The sequence below is a fragment of the Natator depressus genome, chromosome 21 (genome assembly GCF_965152275.1).
Source record: "Natator depressus isolate rNatDep1 chromosome 21, rNatDep2.hap1, whole genome shotgun sequence".
Taxonomy (NCBI): domain Eukaryota; kingdom Metazoa; phylum Chordata; order Testudines; family Cheloniidae; genus Natator; species Natator depressus.
Genome location: NC_134254.1, coordinates 10,863,304 through 10,881,246, shown reverse-complemented (window position 1 = coordinate 10,881,246; position 17,943 = coordinate 10,863,304). Strand labels below are relative to the sequence as shown.

At 45.3% G+C, this 17,943-nt stretch overlaps 2 protein-coding genes across 3 annotated transcripts in view; one reads left to right on the top strand and one right to left on the bottom strand.

The window, feature by feature from the left end:
- Positions 1–3,667: 3,667 nt before the first annotated feature.
- On the top strand, positions 3,668–8,622 carry TAF11 (TATA-box binding protein associated factor 11). Of its 2 annotated transcripts, none has more exons than XM_074936403.1 (5): positions 3,668–3,921; positions 5,575–5,723; positions 6,218–6,305; positions 6,603–6,699; positions 7,822–8,622. In XM_074936403.1, exons 1-5 carry the CDS (start codon positions 3,679–3,681, stop codon positions 7,950–7,952), a joined length of 708 nt encoding a protein of 235 aa, XP_074792504.1. In that variant the 5' UTR covers positions 3,668–3,678; the 3' UTR covers positions 7,953–8,622. The 2 variants fall into 2 exon arrangements, with proteins under 2 accessions (XP_074792504.1, XP_074792503.1); XM_074936402.1 differs by having other exon boundaries at positions 5,572–5,723; positions 7,822–8,620.
- BLTP3A (bridge-like lipid transfer protein family member 3A) overlaps positions 8,458–17,943 on the bottom strand; it is a 57,173-nt gene continuing 47,687 nt past the window's right edge. The window contains exons 18-21 of the mRNA XM_074936401.1: positions 16,738–17,003; positions 15,658–15,766; positions 14,988–15,103; positions 8,458–13,379 (exon numbers count right to left, since the gene is read on the bottom strand). Coding sequence (XP_074792502.1) covers positions 13,254–13,379; positions 14,988–15,103; positions 15,658–15,766; positions 16,738–17,003 — 617 coding nt within the window. The 3' untranslated portion in view covers positions 8,458–13,253. The remainder of the gene's footprint in view (positions 13,380–14,987; positions 15,104–15,657; positions 15,767–16,737; positions 17,004–17,943) is intronic.

Genomic DNA, 17,943 nt, shown 5'->3' with positions numbered 1-17,943 from the left:
CCACCTAGCCCACAAGAAGCATCATATCTCAAGTATGACCCAAGAATCAAATTAGTGTCTTGCATGTGATATGATTTGGGAGGGCAAAAACCCACCACCAGGGTTGGTGCCTTGTTAGCAATCTTATCAGCAGAGACCAGAGACTAAGCACCCTTCCAAGCCCACTAGGCACCAGTCCCTTCAACACAGATTAAAAGCACAGCAGCAAGGCAACATGGGAAAAAAATAGAATTGATGCTGCTCAGACTGTAGCTGCTCTGCATATAAACAGAAACCTGCAGGGCAGTCAAGCCAGCACCTTCCAGGAGCACTAAAAATCACGTTTCTTATTTAAAGGAACATGCTGCCTCATGTTTTTGAAACATGATATTTCAGCTTCAGTGGAGAATCCTCAAGGCAGGCAGATGTTCTAATTACCTTGTTTTGTGTGATCTCGGCATATCTAGCTCACGGCTGTATGTAAACACCATTAAAACATTTCAGTTTTGTCTACCTACTTTTGGACTTCCCCAGCCGCTAGCATGGCGTTTTTCTACTGCTCAACTTATCATATTTTTGCTTGACCACCTTCCATCTGGTGCTCTCAATGCAATTTCCACAAATGAATAAATTCTCACAATCTCCCTGGAAGGTAGGTATTCTTACTCCTATTTTACACTTGGGGAAACTGAGTCATAAACTAAATGACTTGCCCAAGATCATACAGAGGTGAAGAACAAACCTAGTTCTCTTGCCTCCCACTCTTATGCTTTAACTAAAACACTATCCATAGCAAGAAGAAAAGGAGTACTTGTGGCACCTTAGAGACTAACAAATTTATTAGAGCATAAGCTTTCGTGAGCTACAGCTCACTTCATCAGATGCTATCCATAGCAGATCTCATGGCAAAAAATAGAACTGCAATAGGCCCTGTGGTTTAGCCCTCTGGCACAATCATCAAGAGAGTTCAACCCCTTCTGAGATACCATAGTCAAAGTCCAACAGAAACCCAAATAATCTTTAAGCCTGCTCGGCTCACTTTTCAGCCCCCTTCCTTTCAGATGAACCTCACCTGAGGCAAACTACATCAACAGGTTCCTGATGACCAATCTAATTTGCAGTTTGTGTTAGGCACACCCTTTCATAGGAAGGTTCTAGCAGATCATAATCTTCAATTAATTCCGAACCCCAACCACTCTTCACACACACACGCAAACTTTGTCGGGTGTATGCCGACATAAACTGCATCAACCAAAGTCTGTAGTGGAGACATGGTTTTAGACAATTCTAACGGTATGTCTACACTATGGCACTATACCAGCATAGCTACGTTTAGATTCAATGCAATCCTTCTCTTTCAGTAACTCACGCTGTAATCCTACCTCTGCATTATTCATGCTCCTTTGTATGTGACTTGTACAAGAATTCTTACATTTAACAAATACAAACCACTAAGGAAAAGTTAATTCTAAGTCTTTTTTAATACATTAAGGTAGTTTAAAAGATCCACTGAACTAATGAGGCTAATATTCATCTTAAATCATTCTGGTCCTATCTTTTTCACAATAGCAATGAATGAGAGATGTCATTTGTATTTCATGATAATAGCAGCACGCTACCGAGTTGAACGTCTGGTTCAGTCAGAAGCTTTTCCCATGTGCATGTCATTATGCTGACAAATGTCAGGTATCTGTTTACCAAGTAAAAATCAAGTCTTCTTTCTTGAGAGTGTTAACTCTTTCCTGCTTTACAAAAGGGGAGTCTCTAAATTGTGTTATGATTATTAGTGAATATTAATCCATAAAGACAACAGTTTAAAAATACATTAGGGAAAGATGGTGTGATGGGTTGTATGAACTTCAGGCTGGCCAGGAGGGGTTACCAAGCTGCAATGACTCCAATCAGCCCCACCCGATTACCTCTGGAATCCAGGGGTCAGAAGCCCAGAATGCAATTTTCTCCATTCCATAATACCATCCATAGTCCATAATTTTCACATCTTTTTTTAAATATGCCACAAACATGTGTGGAACCTTTTGGTCTTTGCCATCTCTGACAGAAGTATGGAGCCCATAAAGCTCTGCACTATTCTCCTGAAAGTTGCAAATACAGGTTGCATGATTCTTCTGTATTTGCAGACCCTCAGGAATGACCACAACAACCAGGGACATGAGGATTTCTTTGAGGACAGATTGCTGAGGGACATAGCAAAAAAAACAATGAAAGGCGCTTGGCTGCGTTCATGGAGCAGTTGCAGACAGTGGAGTGCCACTTCTGGGCCTGATAATCAACACTGAGTGGTGGGATTGCATTGTAATGCAGCTTTGGGGCAAGGAGCAGTGGCTGCAGAACTCTTGGAGTGTGAAAGGCCTCATTCCGGGATCTGTATGCCCAACACGCCCCATCCCTCTAGCGCAGAGATACCAGAATAAAAGTTTCAGACAGGATGTCATCGTTTACATCCTCCGAGTTTTCTTTCTGACACACAGAAGAGAGGGGTGGTCTCTGAAATGAGGGCTATACAGAAAAGGGAGAGAGAGAGAGATAGAGTGTGTGGGGGGGAAGGGGGGGTACCATAGGAGAATGATGTAATATCTAAGCAGCTGTAGTCCAAAAAATAATAAAATGTCACACATTTAGCACCTTTCAATCAAGGATCTCAAAGCCCTTCACAAACATGAATTAATCCTCATCACAGCCCTGTGAAGAATGTAAGTATTACCCATTTTACAGAGGGGGAAACTGAGGCACAAAGAAGTTCAGTGACATCAAAAGTCACATACTGACCAGAAGCAGAGCTGGAAACAACTCAGGAGTTCTGATTCGCCCATCTCCTGGCATAATCACTATCCTAATGATCACAGCAGTTTAGTGGGATGGCCAATTAGAAAGAAACAATGCAGAAAATTACTGACTGGGATTTTGCCATCCCGCCTGGCTTCGTTCATCAAAGAAACAAAGTCAGCAGGTAACATGTTATATTGCCTTAATGAGAAATGTTTTATTTGTAAATTTGTAAGAAGGATTACAAAACCCTGCAATAATCCTGCACTCCATTGTGCCTAGAAACAGAAGGTGCTTGAGTCACTCACCTCAATGCTCCCCATCTTCTCTCTAACCCCAATACTCCCTACTCCACCGCATGCCCTCCCTACCCCCAAAATTCCTCACCTCCCCCACCTGTCCCAACCCCCATGCTCTCCCTCCCCCACCTGTCCCAAGCCCCCCTACTCCAACCCCCATGCTCTCCCTACTCGCCAAACTCCCTCCCTTTCCCCACCTGTCCCAAGCCCCCCTACTCCAACCCCCATGCTCTCCCTACTCCCCAAACTCCCTCCCTCCCCCACCTGTCCCAACACCCCTACTCCAACCCCCATGCTCTCCCTCCCCCACCTGTCCCAACACCCCTACTCCAACCCCCATGCCCTCCCTCCCCCACCTGTCCCAACCCCCCTACTCCAACCCCCATGCCCTCCCTACCCCCAATACTCCTCCCCACCTACCTGTCCCAACACCCCCCACTCCAACCCCCATGCCCTCCCCCCCATACCAAGATCTCCCTACCCCCAATACTCCCAGTCTAACCCCTCCGCCCACCCCAGAGACCCCGTCCCCCGAGGGCTGTTGCGTTGCCATGGAGACAGAAATCTCCCGGAAGGGGCGGAGCAGGGGCGGCCCCTCCACGGAGCCGCCGTAGCGATGGCATCATCAGAGCGCGCCGTCTCTCCGGCGGCCATGGCGGAAGCCGGGGAGCGCAGTCGCGACGAGAGCGGGGACCCGGGCTCGACCCAGGAGACGTTTGCGGCTGCCTCGTCGCCCCCAGGGCTGGGGGTTGCCCCCGCGGCCTCCGAGGAGCCGCCGGCTGCGGCAGAGAAGAGCGAGCGGGAGGCGGCCGAGCCCGGCGGGGGCGGCGAGCCCAGAGCGGACTGCCCGGCGGCGGAGGTGAGGGGCGGAGCCCGGGGCAGAGGTGGGGGAGATGGGGGGTTAGCTCTGGGGGCAGAGAGAGGGGCACGGGCAGGCTGGCGAGTGGAGCGGGGGAGGGGCGGGTGGGATTACGGTGCTGGCTAACTTGGTTCTTGCTAAGGCCCTACCAAAGTCACAGCACGAAGGGCGCGTCACAGACTCTGAAATCTGATCTTTTGTGTGCTTTTACCCCATCCTATACAGATTTCACAGGGAGACCAGCGTTTCTCAGATTGGGGTTCCCGACCTAAATTCCCTCTAAGCTACATGGCACTGGGTGGCTGGAGGGAGAGAGGGCTGGGGGGAGTCCTCTCTCCCTGCAGGAACCCCAGGGCGGCCTGCACTGCAAACCTGTCATCCCCAGCCCCACCCCAGAGCCTGCACCCCCAGCAAGAGCCCTCACCCCTTGCACCCCAACCCTGTGCCCGTCTGCCCTAGCTGTCTCCTGCACCCCAAACTCCTCATCCCTGGTGACCACCCCTCAGAGCCCATGCATCCCCTGCACTCCAACTCTCTGCCCTAGCCTGGAAACCTTTCCTGCACCCCAAACCTCTTATCTCTGGCCCCACCCCAGAGCCCTCACCCCCCCCCCACATCCCAACTCTCTGACCCAGCCCTGAGCCCCCTCCCACACTCCAAAGCCCTGAGCTCCACCCCTGCCACACATCACCTCTATGTTAGTGCACATAACAAAATTCAGTCTGCACAGGGATGTACAAAATTAAAGAGAACATTGGTCCTGACCCAAAAAGGAGTTGCAGGGTGTGTGTCATGGTATTGCCATCCTTACTTCTGCACTGCTACTGGCGGCAACTCTGCCTTCAGGTCTGGGCTCCTGGCCCCCCAGTTCTGAAGGCAGCATGGCTGCCGGCAGCAGCACAGAACTCAGGGTAGCAGTACCGCAACCCCCCCTAAAATAACCTTGCAACTCCTCCCAACCACTTTTTGGGTCAGGACCCCTACAATTACAACACCGTGAAATTATTTTACATAGATGAAATAATGAAATTTATGGGGTTTGTTGTTTTTTTTTTTAAAGCCTGTGACTGTGAAATTGACCAAAATGGACCATGGATTTGGTAGGGCCCTAGTTATTCCCCCCTGGAAATTTTCGTCCAGCTTCTGCTGTGTCCCAGGGGCTTTGATCTGAAGTGCAGCCAGCTGCTGTGGGCTTATGCCCCTGTGTTGTACTTGCGGGTGCCTTCAAATCATGAGCTTTTTTGTACAACTGGTGACACTATATGATGCTGCTAGCATTGTGTGGGTAGGCAGTCCATTCTTTCTCTCTCTCTCTCACACACACTGTATGGGTGAGCAGAGGTTGTCCGGAATGGAAGGGTGTAAGAAAATAATTGAGCATTAGGAAAGACTGAATTTCCAGGCTAAGGTAAAACTAAGTCAGCCACACAGTCCTCTGATTTGTGTTTGTGGTCACATGCTGTTTTAACAAAGCAATAGCAGCCAAACTGTGCTTGCAGATTAAAATCTGGATTCTGTTGGTTGTATATTTATCATAGTGCTATGTGGATGCTTAATAGCACTGTACACAGACTAACCCCTGAGTACTGAGAGCTGTAGTTTGGAACTGAATAATGGAGACCTCCCCAAAATGATGGTAATCTCTTGCAGCAGGTGAACAGCCAAGAAGGCTTGGAATTAGCCTCAGCTGAATCTGAGGACTCTACATTGCAGTCTTCTGTAGCTAAGAAGATAAAAATAGAGATAAAAGAGAAGAAAGAGAAGAAGCAGAAAGTAGATGAAGATGAGATTCAGAAAATGCAGTGAGTACACCTTAAATTTCTAATTCATGTGATGCCAAGTTTGGTTACTGGACCCTGTCTAATTATGTTACGACAACTTGCTCTTCATCAGACTGAGTTTAGCTCCCCCAATTCACTGCACAGAGCTTGCTGCTGGAAATAACAAGTGCTATAGCATGTAATATGCACTGTCATTACTTATTAAGCCTAACACTGGAAACTATTCTGTAACTGGTTGGTTTTTTTGATCTTTGCCTTCATAAAGGAAGATCTGAGTCCCAGTTTGTAAACCAGAACAGTTACTACTACTTTGCACCCAAACCTGTGCATTAGCTAAGTAGAGCACAACCTATCCCCTCCTTTCAATGCTCTTCCTTATGCCTAATAAAATGTATTCTAAAGTGGTACACGGTGGAAACAGACCCTACATGGATTTGGGGAACCTTTCAGATTGCTTTTTAAGGTGAAAAAAGTCTGTCTTCTGTCATAATTGATCTGTTTCCTCCTTCCTCCAGAATATTGGTTTCTTCCTTTTCTGAAGAACAGCTGAACCGCTATGAGATGTACCGCCGGTCTGCTTTCCCCAAGGCTGCTATTAAACGGGTAAGATTCTGCAAATCCTCAGTCCACAGAGGAACATATGAGGTGAAAGAGACAGCTTGGCATCTATAAAAGTAAGTGTACAGAGCATCATTGTAGTTTAGATCACAGTTTAAGTGCACAGATTTTCAACTACAGAAGAGGTATTAAGCAACCTTCACTCATGCTGATTTCAATAGGTGCGGCTCAGCATTTCTCATGCTTAGTTTAAGTGTTCTTAAAAAAAAAAAAAAAAAAAAAAACCCAAGTATTCAGCTGCAGGGAAATTTGTCACTTAATTGTATCTTCTTTTCTCTCAAGCTGGTCCAGTCCATTACTGGGACTTCTGTGTCTCAGAATGTGGTTATTGCCATGTCTGGGATTTCCAAAGTCTTCGCTGGGGAGGTGGTAGAAGAAGGTGAGTGCAAGAGGAATATTTTAAAAATGTGTGTGTGGTGGTGGGGGAGAAATATTCTACAAATATATTGTTTAAAGATTATTAAAGGAGCGAGGAAACCTTTTGAAGTGAGATGATGTGGTGGTTTCAAGGTACCTAACAACTTAAAGAAATGAAGATAGTTTTTACAGCAGTCTTCCTATTATGAAATGGGTGTCTTCAGGGGCAAAAATAGATGCCTCACGAACCCTGATTCTGCTATCAGCAAGGAATTCAGCACAAGGGAGGTGACATTTAACTAGGATAAATCCATTCTTCTGAAACTTCGTCTCCATTGATTGATGAGCTGAGATTACTATATGAAACACTACATTGAAGGGTGAGCTACTGAAGTAGCTGTTTGGAAATGTTTACAGTACATCTGAAGGGGAGACAGTAGTCTGTTGGTTCAAGCCACCCAATCTTTACAGACTTGTTATTAAAATATTTGACCTTTACCTGTAGAGGTGGAATTTTGCTGGAATGATGAACCCTGCTTGTGGCTGTTTCTGCAGATTACTTCTGTTGCATGAGGGAATTTGGATAAAAGCCATCTTGTATCTTTATTTGAGATGAGCTTGTATGTGGCAATTGGAATGGGATGGATGCAGTGATCCAATAGGTCCTTTCCATCTCTACCATATATGCTCATCTCCTGTCTCATGTATTAGTCCCTATACATGTGGTGCTCAAGTTAATCAACCCATGAATATTTCTACAAGTCAAAGTAGAAAGGGGCATTGGCAAGTTGTTGTATGTTCTAAGAAATTAACTTAAGTAACCTCAGCTGTTCAATAAAATGTAATTTTACCAGTTAGGGTGTGTTTATAGTCTCCTTCACTCAGTGTGGACAATGAGACCCAGATAAGTCAGTTTCACTCTGATTCTTACATATTGGTAAAATGCTCCTCAGTTGGCATTATAGACACTACAAGGAAACTAATTCTAGCTTTTTTGTGGATGTAAAGTTGATGAAAATGTTTATGAATAGTATAACCTACTTAGTTAAAGCTGAAATGTTAGCTTTTACTATCTGAAAGCCTCTTTGAGACACTTAACTATGTCAACTGTCTGATAACATGCACTGTTTTTTGGTTTGTTTAGCACTGGATGTGTGTGAGAAGTGGGGAGAATTACCACCTCTTCAGCCCAAACACATGCGTGAGGCAGTCCGGCGGCTGAAGTCAAGGGGGCAGATACCCAATTCAAAGTATAAAAAAATCACCTTCCATTGAAGTGAAAACAAGAACAGTTTAAGAAGCAGGAGCCCCTGGAGAAGCTGGAAGAGAATAGACTACTAGATATAAACCACATCACCTCAGAGCTGCTTAAGCAGAAAGCTTCCAAACCTTCTGCACTTCTAGTGTCTGCAGTATTAACTAATGCGCCAGTATCAAAACAACCTAAAAGAGAAGTTTCTTAAAACAAAACTGAACTGAGTGCATGTGGCCAGTTTTTCGAACTATGAAACGCTTCCGTATACAACTTCTCCACGATTTGTGGTAGACAGATATGGAAAATTTTAATGTTGTGCTTAAAGTTTAGAATAACTTTGAAACAGCAGTGCAGATAGCAGCCTTGTTCACTTAAGTTTTTGTATTTTAGTACTAAACTCCTGGAAGGAAAGGCCTCTATATTGTATCACGTCCATAGGAGTCCTTATTTCAACATGCACTAGCAAACCTCATCAAGTGACTAAGTTTGGTTCTCTCTTTAAACACTTCCGAAGCAACTTGCAATAAAAGGTGCCGGTGGTAGAGAGGGGCAATAACTGACCCAGGAATGTTGTCCGGGCCATCAGACTTTATATGACTACGTGAAACAGAGCTAAACACTTCAACAGAAAAAGGATAAAAGCCTTTGATGGAATAGGCTTTTTACTTAAAGAGAGGGTGGGGGGGGAGTGAGGGCTACTGCTATAACAGGTATATCTATAGTCTGTATAGAAAGGGGGATTTGATACAATGAACACTTATTAAACTTGCTGTTCAATTAAATAGCTTATGACCTGGATTTGAGTAGTCCCTTCCATTTTCATTGACAGGGCAGATGACATGTCACTGATTGTATGACTTAGCATTTCCACCTCACTCACCTCCAGTTTATCTGTTAATCCTTAAGTAACAGTGAGGTGGCTGTAGGGTTTTAGTCTGTCTCTGGATCTGTGCAGGCACTATATTCCTTAAGCAGTTAAAGGAGTGCTGAAACAATGCCCTACCAGGGGTATCTTATACGGCGTGGCGACAGTCACCCACCCTCCCACAGCCTTTAGCCTTTGTCATTTTTCCCATGTGCTATTCAGCCGCGTTCTGCACTTACTGGAGGACTCAAGAAAACCAGCCTTAGAGAAAGCAGACATCTGACACAGGGGAGGTTAAGTTTAGTGGGTTTTTTTTTTTTAAAAGGTGGTTTACAGAACCAAAAAAATGCACTCATGGAAATGTCAAACTGCAACATAAGATTCCAATACTGACTAGGTCTTAAATTCAAGTCAGACTTCTATCCCTGTTTATAAGCAGATAGGAGTGGTGCCCTCAAACTAACAAGAGTGACTGCACTCCACACTCATTTCTAATGTAATACTGCAGTTATAAGAATTAATTTAGCTCATTTAATAGAACATACAACAGTAGAGCAAAGTCTTCAAAAATCAACCTTTCCCTAACACTTAAAACAAAGTAACATTTTATCAACCTCACTATCTTTCCCCTGTTCCAGCTGCTCCCTTCCGTCCTCAACAGTGAGGAAGCTTTTATACAATAGGGAGCCCAGTGAGGCCCTGATAAATAGAGTCCCAGTATTGTACCCGCATACAAATAAAGAGAAGCACCCAGTTTTTTCCTGAACCTAGCCCTATACTAACTGATGCAAGCTCCTGTGGTGACACTATGGGAAACTAAGTTCCAGCTCTGTTTAGGCTGCAGTGGTGGATGATAAAGGGAAGTAGCTTGATGCCACTGCAGCTAAATAACAGTGCTGTGCAAAGCCTTCCCCTATCACTCCTTTCATAAACTGCTAAAAGACTCAGAACATCTTTAAAAAAAAGGAGGGGGGGAAGAGGGGAAGTGATTTTCAAGCACAATGTGATTAAAGCAGTGGGATCAGCATCCCCTCTCTCACAATAGCACTTGCAGGAGTACCCTTACTTCAACAGGAAGAGATGGAGTGTGCATATAAGCACAGAAGTTGGACTAAAGAATGTTAACCTCCATTTATATGAAAGTGACCAACAACTTCACCTTTGCAACAAAAGCTTGGACTTTACACACTCACTTCACAACATTAGATGTCTTTTACACCTACAATTAGCTGTTGTACATTAGTTTCACAGCAAGTCTGGTTACAGGTAAATGGATGCACTACAGCATTAGTGCCGGTCTTACGAGAAAACTGTTTAGCTTAGCAACAGGGTGATCCTCACCACAGGAGATAATTCTTGCATTTCCAAAACCCCCTTTTCTTTATTTTAAAATTATTCTATGCATACAGAGGGCAAAGGTGGTGGAGAAATACTCAGTTGGTCTATCCCCATACTACTGCTCAAAGTTAAAGTGCAGTCTTCTGGTAACAGATTCTCTGCCCATCGGATCGAACAAGGGCTGCTACATTCGAGGATTTTTCAGCATAGGTAGTAATGCACATATAACCTATCACAGGAGCTGTTCTGAAGAGGCTTAGGACAGGAAAGATGCTTTTGCGGAAAAGCAGTAATATTCTCCTACAGAGAGATGGTAGACTATGCCCCCCTCTTCCAGGGACAGAAATGAATGTATGAAAACCACAGCAGCCACACAAGATATAATACACAGTAGCCACCACAGCTGAATTAGATGAGGAAAGACTGTACCACAACTGCAAAGCCTTCTGGAGTTCCGCTACCCTACGTTTGGCTCAGGCTAATGCTCAGCTCAGGTTGTTTGTTTAAAACAGAATTTTCCCTTCAGAAACAAAATAATTTCTAATTGCCAGCTCCCAGAGCACGCAGTGAAGGTCAGGCTCTTGCGGCTGTTGCCATACCTGTTTTTAGGCATTGGGCAGTTGGATCTTGACAGACAAGCAGATGGCAGAGATAGTGTCCTCCATCTTACAGCAGTAAGTCAGTGCTGTCTTGGCCCCCAGGCTACTGTCTCTTCAATGGTACTCGTCAAAGACTACAGTGTGCCATTCAGTTCCATCTTCTGCCTAATTTAGTCAAAAGATTTTGAATTTAAAATTATCCCAAGAACAGCAGCTGTTTGTGTTGGGTTCTGGCATCCTGTTCATCTCCTCTCCTTTCTTCCACACCCTGACTTTGGAGTGACATCTGCATGGAATTCATGGTTGGCTCTTTCCAAGCCATTGTTCTTTACCCTCTCCAAATCTAAACCATCAAATGAGCAAATAAAAACATGCACCCTTCCTCCCTACAGCTGAAGGGCTTAGACTACAAGTTCCCTATTAAAGAGAAACACCTGATAGGTCCAGGATTGAGCAAAGGAACAAATATGCAGGGAAAAAAGGTTACATTAAAAGTCATTTTCTTCCTTCTGATCACCCCCCAGACCTTAATTCATCAAGATGGGTGGGGATCATCTGTTTGTTCTACAGGCACTAGGAAAAGTGTTGTATGGATTACAAATCTTGCATTAATACAAATATAAAATACATCTGGAGAAATCCAATCCATAAAAAGTTTGAAATGCATTAAAATCCAAGAGACTCAGAATAAAGTGCAGTGGGTGGGCAGTCTCCGTTCTGACACGTGTATGGTTCTGTCTTAAACTGTGCCGCTTACTCTTCCATCCAGCACTTTCTTCTATCACTCTCTCTCGCTCTGCTGGATTCTATCACGTTCTGTTTATTTCCTAGTTAGTTAAGGAGGACACACGTGTATTTGCTTCCTCACCCAGTGCCAAGACTGTGCACTAGCTCAGCCAAGTAAAGTGAAGAAATAGCAAACTTATCAGCCTTTAGAAGAGCAATTGATTCCTGCAACTTGTAAAGGGCCTTTTCATCAATAACTTCTTTTCATGAACTCCCACGTCACCTTCTATTAGGTTTTCTTACCTGCAAAAGCCATTTAATTTTAAATGAAGAAAGTCACACTGTGGCTTTGGCCACTTCACCTTCATCACGGAAGCACCCTGGAGAAGGTGAGCACTTAGCATCTTCCAAGAGTGAACATTACCCAGCTGCTGTTTTCATTGCCTTCAGAGAACTAGCGGAAAGCAGCCAAGGTAGCCAAAAGCCACTCAGGAAAAGTCTGAGTGTCAGCACCCTGATGAAACATACACCAACAGCCCCTAGTGGAACTTCCACATCACTTGATTCATCTCTAGCTCAAAATACATGACTAGGTTGGAATATGTGTGGTTGTTGCTGTCAGTGCTTTTCCTCCCATATCAGTCTGTGAACCCCTGGCAGATATGTCTGAGTGTAGTACACTTCACAAAGGGAGATTACAGTCCTTCTTCCTCTCCTACCTCTTGGCCTATAAACTCTGCACTCAGCCTGAGTCAGTTCAAGAAGCGGGGGTCAGTTCAAGAAGCGGTTAAATCATCTTTCGTTAGGAGAGGCTGGATTTCTCCCTCTTCAGCACGGAGAACACTAAGCTGAACTCAGCCCATGGTTATAGCTAATGAGCGAGGGTCATTTTTCAAACTGGCAGCCTTCACACAAGGCTAAAGGCAATAGCCAGAGTATATGGACACAGCGTGAGAGGTGGGGTTCAGGGACAGCAGGTGTAAACAGGGTGCCTTCCTAAATCTAGTATCACATGGCTTCGTTCTGTCCTGGGACTGCAAACTGTTGGGTCTCTTCTAGTCCCCTTTTCCACTATGTACTTCACTAGACAGGCTGCAGGCGGGACATCTGCAAGTCATGTTCCCTCTCCCTTATGGGGAGAAGTTATTTCCATATCTCTCACAGCCAATCACCCCGGCATTTCCATCCCATCTTATTCCACATCATACACACTCACTAAAAAACAAACTTCTTCTGCCCTGTTTGACTATGCCTTAACTGGACAAGTTGACATTATTGCTTTTGCCTGTGCTCTTTGGTGAGTGTGTTTGGGCAAGAACACCCAGGAAGATAGCAAAGGAAGTACAGACACCCACACCACCCACCCTGTAAACCAACATGAACAAGGAAGCAGATGTAAAGGTGGTGTGAGAGCAGGCCAGCAACACCATTGTAAGATGACTAGACAGGGTGCCTGGCTCTTGACTACTGTTCTGCATTTTGTGCTTGCAGACTAAGCACTGCAGTGGTTCAATGATATAGAGTGTAGCACCGTACTGCCAGGACAGAGGGAAATGGCTGCAAAACCAGAACCAGATGGCTCCTTGTTGCTCATTTCCCTTCACCCAGCCAGGGCCTCCTCCCTTTCTACCCCACTTAGAGTTCATCCTGCAATTGCAATTAGGTTTCCATTCCCCAAGGCAATTCCTCTCTGCTGATGTTGGCCTCTCAGCAGCAGTGTAACAAACTAGCCGCCGGGATGCTGGTGGTGATCTCTGCTCCTCCTGAGCAGCTGCAGCCTTGGGCCTCTGCTGTCAAAGCTGGAAGAGGGGATCGTATTTCCTAATTTCCTGCAGAAGGCGCCCTATGTCCAGATTGGCTTCTGCTAGGGCAATTTTCATGGCGTGCAGCTCCTTCTGCAATGCTGGGGCTTCCTTTAGCTACAAAAGAGGAGGAGAGAGAGAAGATTTTGCAAAAGGTAAAAAGCAAAACAGACCAGACTGATGATTTCTCGCAGTACTATCAAATTGGAATATGAAACCAGGAGCTTGGAGACGGCCTGCAGCTACATGCCAGAGAGCAAACAAAGCCTACTGACATACTGATTCCATTTGGCTTTGTTGCAGGAGTAGCTGCTGACAGATGCACTTCCAACTGTTTCCTAGAATACCTTTTCTAACCATTATTATATTCAGCCTGCACAGCCATCAGTGGCAGTCTAATGGCCACCGGTCTCCATGGATTCCCACCCACTTCTAGACATGTGAACAGACTTGCAGCAGGATGGGATTTTCCTGCACAACAATGTGCATCACCCAACTATACTTGCAGGGAAGGCAGAGGGACAAATATTGGGCTCCATTCTGCATCCTTACATATGTGAATTATCCTTATCCTCATAAGCAGACATACTAAAGTTAACAGGACTCCTCATGGGAGGACATCAGGAACCTCTCCTTAACTCAGTCACATCTGTTTCTGCCTCCTTGACTGAAGCTACCTATTATACATATAGCCCTCAGAATCCCTTGCACGGCTTCACAGCATATGGCAAGGCTAATGTCAACAATGTCTTGGACAATCATGTTTATTTATGGGTCTTCCCTGAGCTGTGTTATTCTTTCATTCAGAATTTAGGCCTCAATCCTGCTCCCACTGACTTCAGTAGGATCAGGAAATTAATTACTATTATTGTATTACTGTAGCACCTAGGGGTTCCAGTTGTGATCACCAATCCATTATGCTAGGTGCTACACACACACACACCCACACAGAGTCCCTGCCCCGAACAGATTACAACCTAAATAGATAAGGCAAAGAGTGGGAAGGGAAATAGAGGCACAGAGTGGAGAACTGATTTGCCCAAGGTCACTCAGCAGGCCAATGGCAGAGCCAGGTCTCCTGAATCCCAGTTCAGCACCTCATCCACAAGACCACATTGCTTCCTTCAGCACATTTTTCAATAGCCAATTATCAGATTATCTAGTAATGCCTGTGTAAAGGAAGGGCAATAAAAAGTGGAGGTTGTTTTTGCTTGTTTGCGATACACAATTATTTGGGTTCCAGATGTTTGGATCAAATAAAATGGAAGATCATATTAAACAGTGAGAGAATTAAGCAGAAGGCTCCATGTTACCCGGAAATTCTCATGTCTGTAGGACTCATTCTGTGCTTGCTTACGACCTACTTTCTAAAAGTCCCCGCATCTGAAAGAACATCCTCCATTCAGGGATTGGACAGGTGGCCGAAAGATGAATCCCCTCAGAAAACAAGGTTCGTGAAAGTGATCAGGAGAGTTTGCTGCAGGGTGATGAAGGTATTCCTCTTGATTCTGGGTTGAGTGTGAAAGGTGGGATGGGAACTGAATCCTGATTACTCTCACAAGAGAACATTAGTGCTTCCTGTCTATAAACACCCTTGATAAGGAAAGAGACATGCACGTATAGGCCTTACATTTCCCAACCCTGTATTTTCTCGTCTGCAGCCAGCTGTCTGGGACACAAGCTACTGTCTATTTGTCTGGAAGGAAACATGCAGAAATGGCTTACCTGTAGTTCATGTACTGCTCCTGCTGGAACTGCCAAGAGTCTCTTTACTGGGACCTTCTTTTCCTTCAGACCTTGCTCAGGCTTTTTCTGTAAAGATAGTCCCTCCTTTTGTGCAGCTTGAAAGGAACACAGAAATACTCATATGTTCACTTATACCATGAAGTACTTTTCATAAAAGGGTCTCCAAGTGCTGTACAGACATAAGTATTATCCCGTTTTTAAAGATGCCTGTACTGATGCACAAAAAGAAGCTACTTGGTCAGTCTTCAAAAGTCAGTGACAATAACAACCAGAACCAAGAAACTCCCAGTCCCATTTTAACAGTTACACCAATGCTGCCTCGAGCTTCTAATTTATAATCTCAAGCACAAGTTTGTGAACAAGCAAGAAGCTACACCAGTAGGTGTGGATGCATATGAGAATATCGGAGTATTGTAGGAGAGGGGTGCTTGGACATAACAGGGGACATAATATTCTTAGCCTATTCCAGCAGAAGTGGTTGCAGAGAATAAGGGAACACTGGATGCTGATCAGATACTCCAGCTCTAGCCTCACACAGCAGAGGCAGATTTCAGTTCCAGTCTCTACCAGCAGGAATCACTGCAGAGTGTTCTAGTCTCCAGTAATGGTGGTGAAGGAAGGAGAATCAAGGCTTCTCTACTTTACTGACCTGTTACTGAGAACACTCCATCATCGCTGCGCTTCACAACAATATGATCCACCGCCAAGGTTATGGGGATGGTGCCAGGAGAGGTAGGGTACACCCGAGGGCTGTCATCCTGCAAAACAAACAACAATTATCAGCTGCCACGTACAACTCTGAAATAGGGCAATGCAGCAAAGGATTTCCTCGCAAGCCCTCACAGTAGCCATGTTACTGCTTCTGGCATTTCCAGATCCCATCCAGGGCTGACCATTAAACAGAAGAGAATGCCTTTGCACAAGGGCTTCATGTAATCCTTAGTTATCTTTGCAGAAAGCCCTCCAGGTGGCAAAACGGAATTCAGTCACAGCCCTGAAGACAACCTGGGTCAGTCTCTCACCACAAACCCCCTGAAGGCCACATCTCATAGTTACTATCTTGCATGTCCCAGATTCAAACCTCCATCAAAATTCATCAATATTGGCCCTTAATAATCTGCAGATGTCCCTGCTGCTTCATAGTAAGCCTAGCCCATGCTTGTCTGAGAAGAGACAAACCACAGGAAGGGGCATGTAATGGTCGTACGGAGTATGACGAAGACACGTGGCTGGTTACAGGTGGGTTATCAGACATCTCTCTGCACCAGGTGCCCTCTCTCACTGAGTAAGTGGCAAGAATACTACCACCACCCAGTTCTTCTACAACTCTTTCCTTCTGAAGATCTCTAAGGGCTTCACAAAGAAGGGGTCAGTATCATTGTCCCCATTTTACAGGTGCAGATGAGAAGAGTGGCACAAAGGGGTCAAGCGAGTTTCCTGACACTGCAAAGCACGTCACTGGCAAAACTGGGAAGAGAACCCAGGAGTTTCAGACTCCCAGTCACATGCCCTGTGGTCAAACCGTTACACTACGATTCCAAGGAGCTACCTGTTCACCATTAAGGTCATTTTAAAAGAGGCAGAGGAAAGGGTAGAGAACCATTCTGCACACTTTATTAAGGAAATGGTACCTCTCCAGACAGCCACAGTTCTCTTTCACTGGTAGAACCTTCCCCACAGCTGAGCCCGGAACACCCCCTTTTCCCTGCCAATGCACACACAAACACACCTTCAGTGTAATCTTGGCATCCACCATTTCTATCTTCATGGGAATCACCTCAGGTACCACTTCGTCCTCAAGAAAGGGTCCGAGGTTGGTGAGGGAGGACATCAGGAGCTCCGCACAATAGCTGTGGATCAGGATGTGAAGGAACCCATTCTGGACAGCCAGAGGTGAGTGCACAATGGCGCTCGGTCCTATTTCAAGTCGTAAGCACACTTCTGGCTGGGTCTGATTAGCTTCTGTGGCTAAGAGCTTCTCTACGCTTGGATTCCCTAGAGGCACAGAAGAAAATCATAGCGGTGGAGGACTGGATGGTATCGGCCATAGGCTATAGGCCTTTAGGAGACATGCAGCCTATAAAGCCTTTCATTGCTCAGGCACTGGATGAAATCCAGTCCATGATGGTAGTGATCAGGAGTCCTGACTGGTGTTCAATACCCATGTGAAATGAGTGAGTCCAATTTTCAAATGGACAAGTGTCCACATCACAGAATCCACCAACACAATTGGCCACCTCAGTGGCAGTCACGTGAGCCCCCAAATTCACCCCTCCGCTATGTCAGCTCCAGACCATTTCAGTGTTCTTGAGGACTCCACAGCACCTAAAATCTTACATGTACCAGGCAAAACTCCACTCTCTAATTAGGGACGTTTTGTACAAGACAGGAGGCTTTTGCATTCCAATTGAATGCTATGTAATTCTGTGACTTTATTATGCCCCCTAATGGCAAAAGGATGTATCGCTATCAAGGGGTATCACTAACACAGTAATTGCTACTCTTTCATTCTTTCTAAAGATTTCTAAGCTTGAACTCAGTGCTGGTGAAACACCCCAGATTAAACACACACTGAGTCTGAAGATGTCCGTTTATCCACAGCACAGATAACAGCATCAGGAGCAGCAGTGCAAACTTCCCCACATAGCTTCTGTAAGCATTATTAATTATATGCATTACTGTAGCATCTAGGAACTCCAGTCAAGAGTCAGGTCCCAATTGCAGTAGGCACTGTAGAGACAAAGTCCCTACTCCAGAGAGCTTTTAGCCCAAGAGGTCACTATCTGACCTAGACGGAGCCACCTTTAGGCATGATGGAGAAGTTCAGTCTCCAAGGCCAATTCGATCCTTGGTTTCTCAGCTGAGGTTACCAACAAGGGGCCCCACTAGTGTTATAAAGCTGGAAGAGACCACAGCGATCATCTAGTCTGACCTG